The sequence below is a fragment of the Phalaenopsis equestris genome, unplaced genomic scaffold (genome assembly GCF_001263595.1).
Source record: "Phalaenopsis equestris unplaced genomic scaffold, ASM126359v1 Scaffold001079, whole genome shotgun sequence".
In the NCBI taxonomy this organism is placed as follows: domain Eukaryota; kingdom Viridiplantae; phylum Streptophyta; class Magnoliopsida; order Asparagales; family Orchidaceae; genus Phalaenopsis; species Phalaenopsis equestris.
In genome coordinates, this window is record NW_018165518.1 from 103,659 (window position 1) to 110,821 (window position 7,163).

The 7,163-nt window shown below is 38.9% G+C and overlaps 1 protein-coding gene across 1 annotated transcript in view; it reads left to right on the forward strand.

Moving 5' to 3' along the window:
• Nucleotides 1–9: 9 nt before the first annotated feature.
• LOC110033023 (4-coumarate--CoA ligase-like 7) overlaps nt 10–7,163 on the forward strand; it is a 25,143-nt gene continuing 17,989 nt past the window's right edge. Inside the window, exon 1 of the mRNA XM_020736858.1 lies at nt 10–702. Coding sequence (XP_020592517.1) covers nt 431–702 — 272 coding nt within the window. The 5' untranslated portion in view covers nt 10–430. The remainder of the gene's footprint in view (nt 703–7,163) is intronic.

Consider the following 7,163-nt stretch of genomic DNA (forward strand, 5'->3'; position numbering starts at 1 on the left):
AATCGACGCCACCACCTCCTCCTCCCTCTCCTTTCCAACCTTCTTCTCCCGTTCCAACTCCCTCGCTTCCTCCCTCCAAGCCCACGCCGCCCTCTCCCCAGGCCAAGTTGCCTTCATCCTCTGCCCATCCACCCATGACATTCCCATCCTATACTTCGCCCTCCTCTCCCTCGGTCTCACCGTTTCCCCCGCCAACCCCTCCGCCACCCGAGCCGAGATCTCCCGTTTTCTCCACCTCACAAACCCATCCATCGCATTTTCCATCTCATCCACCGCCTCCAAGCTCCCCACAAACATCCCCACCCTCCTCCTCGACTCCCCAACCTTCCGCTCCTTCCTCGAAACCGACGCCAACTTCCCTCCGCATCGCCCAGCCATCCAACAATCCGATGTCGCGGCCATACAATTCTCTTCCGGAACGACAGGCCACATGAAGGCGGTCGCCCTCAAGCATCGCAGCTTCATTTCAATGACGACTGGGTTCCACGCACAGCGGTCGAGTCGGGATGGCCCAGACGTGACTCTGCTTACGGCGCCGATGTATCATTCGCTGGGATTCTTTTTTGCGTTGAAGGCGATAGCGCTCGGGGAGACGTTGGTGGTGATGGAGAGGGTGAGGTTTCCGGACATGATGCGGGCTGCGGAGAAGTACGGCGTTACGCAGATAACGACGGCGCCGCCGGTGATTATGTGGATGGCGAGGTCGGGGGAGATGATGCGGTACGATCTGTCTGCGTTAAAAAGGATATTTTGCGGAGGCGCGCCGTTGCCGGAGGAAGCGGCGGAGAGGTTCTCGTCGAGGTTCCGAGGGGTCTCTCTTTGCCAGGTCCGTTTTTTTTTAGGAGGATTTACTTACTTGCCAAATGTACTTAGATATCTAATAAAGGGGTGTATGTGAGTAAAAATTATTCCGCCGGAGATTGGTGGTCCCCGCCTAATTTTTATTTTTTTTTTAAACTGAAATAATTCTGACCGTATGCAATAATTTCTCGTATGTGCGCCAGCCCAGCTTCATAAGTGACTTGTGAACTTAGCTCGATGAGCTAATAAGTCATATTTAAACTAGTTATGAGTCGATCATTTGCTCGGGAGCATACTAGTTGAAAAAAAATATATTAACATAAAATATATACTTAAAAGATATTACATTTAAAGATATTATTTTTAAAGTATTAAAAGTATTTAAATAATAATATTTTGTATTTTATATTAATAATTTTCTTAATATTTACCTACTAATTATTTATTTTATTTATCATTTTATTATAAAATTATTTTAGATTAATAATATTCTCTTTTTGTAAGCAAGCGCTTGTGAATAGGCTTGAACTCATAGACTCACTCATTTACACCCCCTAATATAATATTTGAGCTTTAACTTTTACATGCATATCATCTTGCATATGCAAGCCAAGTTTTAATTTAGTTTTTACAAATTTAAATGTTGATATAAAAATAAAAAAAATTATTTTTATTTGTTAAATATGCAAATAAGAAAGAATTGGGCCATTAAGCAAATGCCCCTTTTTATTATTATTAATTTATATAACTATTGCTATAAAGTTCAACACTCAAATCGTGGCCATTTTCTGTAAATAAAAGGAAAAATTAAAAAAAAAAAATTCGAGCACGCATCCAACTTAAAAGAAAAAAAAAACTTAAATTTATTGAAGATTAAACTTGACTTCGGCTCATATGAAATGGGGGGTTTTAATTGAGCCTTTATTTTAGAATGGTCTTTGAAAATTTTAGAAACTCATTCTAAAATAATGTCATAGGATTGAAATGTGTTAGCACAATCTAACGATGTATCACTAGTATAGAGAAGTGTGATCCGCTTAAATAATAGACCATCAAGTAATTATGAAAGAGATCAAATATATAAAATGCCAACACTTGTGTGGTTGTGCAATACGTCAACTTTATTTGCGCCACAAAGCTTAAAAATAATCCAAGGATGACAAAATATTGCGTTGAGTTTGCAAGTTTAAACCTTGTAATTAAAACCAGCCCATGCAATTATGGTTTATAGCATATATCTTTGGTTGGCAGTCAAATATATTGTGTGGAGTACATTGAAGGCAATCTAAATTTAGTTTAATGCAGGGATATGGCTCGACGGAGGCAGGAGGGATTTCTAGGATGATTGATGCTAAAGAATGCCTGCAAAGAAGGTCGGCCGGCCGCCTTAGTGAGAACGTTGAAGCAAAAATTGTAGATCCCCTCACCGGAGAATCCTTGTCTGTAGGTCAGCATGGCGAGCTGTGGGTAAGAAGCCCTGTAATCATGAAAGGTATGTATAAACTGAAGACTCATCCCGAAATTTAAGCTAAAACTTCTGATACAAGTGTTTCCATTTCAGGTTACGTCGGTGATGAGGAGGCCAATGCGAAGACACTTGATGCCCAAGGTTGGTTGAAGACTGGAGACCTGTGCTCCATTGATGAGAACGGCTACATTTACATTGTAGACAGGTTGAAGGAGCTGATAAAGTACAAAGCTTATCAGGTATTTCATATTTCGAAACGCAGCGAAAGAGATATTGTTTGTTTCCTGCTTGAAGATTGGTTTGACTTCGGCTTGAACACGAAATTCATTCTGATGATCATTTGATTTATGCTCAGTTTAAAATTTGTAATGATCAAAATGATCAGTGTATATTGGCCCTATTTTTATTCTCAAAAAAAAAAGTGTTACTCAACCTTTAATTTAGGAGAAATTATTTCATATGGAGTACGCACGTAGTTCTGCGTGTGGATTCCAATAATATGTCACATTGTGGAGGTTATTGGTGAGTTATTGGGGGATTATTGGGGGTTATTGCAAAGGTTAATACATGGGTTATTGAAATGGAAACCACAGAGGTTATTGGGTGGTTATTGAAGTGGAACTGTGAAGGTTATCGGGGGGTTATTGCGGGTTTATTACGGTGTTATTGGAGTTAATGCCTCAATAATCCTCAATAACCTTCTAATAACCCTCTCAAATAAATTCTGCAGTTCCACTCCAATAACCTCTGCGGTTACTCTTTAATTTTTTTAGGTAAATCCTATTGGAGGTTATTGCAAAGGTTAATACATGAATTATTGAAATGGAAACCACAGAAGTTATTGGGTGGTTATTGAAGTGGAACTGTGAAGGTTATCGGGGAGTTATTGAGGGTTTATTACAACGTTATTGGACTTAATGCCCCAATAACCCTCAATAACCTTCCAATAACCCTCTCCAATAAATTCTGCAGTTCCACTCCAATAACCTCTACGGTTACTCTTTAATTTTTTTAGGTGAATCTGATATAACACACATAACAGTATATTACTGACGTCCGCACGTAAACCTGTGTAAGTACTCTGTATGGAATAATTTGTCTCTATTTAGAAGTTGTTCGGTTGAGTGAATTTGAGGTGTATTGTAATTTTTTTGTGGGAATTTAAGAAAATTATTTATTTAATATGAAGACCTATAAATACAATATAAAATATAAATGAATTTGAAGTTCATATCTTTCTTCATTTTGACCGAATATTGAATTATGCTAATTTTAAAATTTAAATTTAAATTGAAATAATGGTTACGTTTCCTAAAAACAAGAAAAGAAAATTTAAGACAAAAGCGAACCTCTGCAACTTTCATTAAGTGGCATTGATGGCCATCTAGGTTCCACCAGCTGAACTGGAACAAGTTCTTCAGTCTTTGCCGGAAATTATTGAAGCTGCTGTGATCCCGTAAGTCTTTTAATTTCTTCACAAATGCTTTCATAAAAATTTATTAAATCGTTTCACTTTAGTTCCTTAATATTTGCTGCTCAATTGTAGATATCCACAAGAAGAAGTAGGACAGATACCTCTAGCATTTGTGGTGAGGCAACCCGGAAGCAAGATTAGTGAATTGGAGGTCATGGATTATGTTGCAAAGAAGGTATATTTAAAAAAAAGCACATATTTTTATACCAAAGATATAAATTAAATAACGTGCGATGTCTGTGCATGTTGTAAGCAGGTTGCGCCATATAAGAAGATACGCAAAGTTTTGTTTGTCAATTCGCTACCAAAGTCTGCAGCTGGAAAAGTCTTGAGAAAGGTATTGACTACCCATGCAACGTCTGCTGCAGTATCCCGGCTGTAATACTTTTGGTGGAAGACCCCAATAGGACACTAACATGTTTCTAATGATCGCAAAATAATACATAATGATTTGCGGTTGTGTATCCAATCAGTGTGGTCTGTATGGCATTAAAGAAACTCTGCTTATTTATGTCAGAAATGTCAATGAACAAAATTGTGATGTTTTCAGAGCAAATATCATTTCAACATTCGTTTAAGAAGAATGGTTGCTCTTTTTACAAAGCTGAAATGAAAATGGTAGCTCTTCTTACAAATTTCTCTCGAAGAAATGATAAATTCATTCGGGATAGGTGAAGAGCAATTCAACAAGGAAAATGCGGTAGCGATGTCCGTTATCGTCTTTTCATAGGAATCAGAAAGAATTTGATAGCATTCTCAGAAATAAAAAAATATTTCAACGATAGTAAAGTTACGCTTTTTAAAAGCTTCAACTTGAACAATGTTTACCTATAGCTATTAATAGAAGCTGACATCACGTAAACTCCAAATACATATGAATAACCTTCATTTATAAACATAAAGCCGGCTCCTCCTATTATTAAGATGATTCCTAGGAGCTTGACATGTCATCCTGATCTTTCCTCTGAAAGAGCAACAGAATCTACTGCAACTTCAATTTCATTAAACTATAAAACAGTGAAAACATAAGGTAAGAATTCGGCTATAGCTTTTTAGCTAAGTAGTGGTAATATGAAGAAGCAGGAAGAATGTTATTGTAGTGTTAGAGGTGGTCCCATGTGCGATCATGGATGGCAGGAAGTAGTGGAGAGGGAATCAAATGTGGATGAGTGTCTTGGGCTGTTATGACTCGAGCTCATCGTTCGGTTGAGTGATGGTAAGCTTGTGTCAGAAGCTTTGAAATTGGTCTGCAGTATGATTCTTTTTGAAGATGTCGGCTATTTGATATGTTGAGCTGATATGTGAGATTTGAGTGACACCCAATTTTATGTTATCGAAAATGAGTGACGTTAGATTTCAATGTACTTCGTGCGAGCATGGAAGATGAGATTAAGTGCTATAGCGATGGGGGTTGATGTGTTGTCACTGTGCATTGGTGTTGGATACAGTGGAGATGTTGCATTCTTGAAGTAATCGTCAAAGCCAAATAACATCGGTGGTGGGAGCAGCTAGCGCATGGTCCTCTGTTTCGGTGGAGCCACCGTTTTTTGGTTTTGAAGTATCCATGATACGAGGATGTTGCCAAATTATGTGCAAAATCCACTTGTCTATCGTCTGTCTTGAGATTTGCCGGCCTAGTCGTTGTCGGTGATTGGAAGTCCAAATGTGATGGTGCCTTTGAGGTATCGTAAGATACACTTAATGAGCTGGAAATGATAAAGTAGAGGGAGATGCATATGTTGGCATATGTACTTTATAATTAAGGCTATATCGGGGCTAGTGATGATAAGAAATAGAGGAGAGCAAATAAGTTGTCGATATTGTGTGATATTGGGAAGCTCTTGAAGTGAATTTTGGCGGGGATGGAGCTTGGGGGAGGGAGTAGAGACAAATTTAAACATAGGCCAAGTTGTTGTAGGAGGGAATGAATGCAGGAGGATTGTGTGAGGTCGTGACCTTGTGATGTAGATGCTTAGGAAGGTATTAACTAGTCTCACTTTTGAAAGGTAGAATTCGAGTTGGAGAGTGTGTTAGGTTTGTGATGGCTTGTTGATCGTTTTCGGTGACATGAATGTCATCTACATACGCAAAAAAATAATTGGTGAGCTGATTTTGATGTAGGGAAAGGTCGGTGGTGCTTAGTTTAAACCCTTTGGTTTGGAGGCAATGAGTTAGTGTTTGTTACCATTTTTTTGGTGCTTATGTTGAGGCCATTGAGAGCCATTTTGAGTAAGCATACCCTTGTTGGATGTTGACTATCTTGGAAGCCTTAAGGTTGTGGAGACTCGGTCCACCGAATTTTATTAGCTTCTTAATTAAGTATCTCACATACCGCTCACCTACCACATCTCACCTACCGCTCACCTACCACATCCCACCTACCGTACACCTACCTCCCACCTACCGCTCTCATGGTTTTAATAAATAATCTCTTTTGGTTTAAAGGAATGCAAGTCAACCAAGGCCAAGCTAAGTTCTCTTGAGAGCTAAGAGAAAGAGAGGAAGAGAGAGAGAGAGAGAGGAAGTGAGAGAGAGAGGAAGTGAGAGGAAGTGAGAGAAGAAAATAGAGATGTTCTTGTAAACGTCGAGACGCTCGACGGTGAAATTTCTCGAAATAATAAAATCCTCTACAGCTCTGTGAACGTAGGCAATTTTGCCGAACCACATAAATCTGTGTCACTCTGATGTTTTTTTCTACGTGCAATTTTTCTCGTTCCAATTTTTCTCGTTCCATTTTTCACTTTCACTTTATTGCCGTTGTTTTTCACAACAACTGGTATCAGAGCTTTGGTTCAGATTTAAGGAAGAATGATGAGCGGAGACGAAGTTATGACATCGGAGATCGAGAAGTTCAATGACACATATTTTGCATACTGGACGATGTAGATAGAGGACTACCTCTATGGGAAGAAACTTCATCTTCCGTTACTGGGAAAACGACCAGAAAAGATGGACGAGGCAGAATGGAAACTGTTGGGTCAATAGGTTTTGGGGGTTATACGATTAACCCTGTCGAGATCGACTGCCCACAACGTCATTAAGGAGAGTACTACTGCAGATCTCATGGCGGCTTTATCAGGTATGTATGAAAAAACCATCGGTGAATAACAAAGTGCAATTGATGAAAAATTTATTAAACTTGAAGATGGCGGAAGGTGTGTCTGTTGCTCTATGACCAAAGAAAAATATGTTGAGATTTTCATACTTATTTTATACTATTTTTAATGATATTGCACTTTAAGGAAAGATATTTCTGATGTTTTGTTGCAGGAATGATGAATTAGGGTCATTGGAGCAAAAACATACAAAAATGAGCGAATTTGGAGCGAAAAAGACTAAAATGTGAAGATTTAAACTAGGCCGCTGACGGCGAGATTTTCCCGAGACTCCAGAATTAATTCATTAAGAAGGTCCACCGAC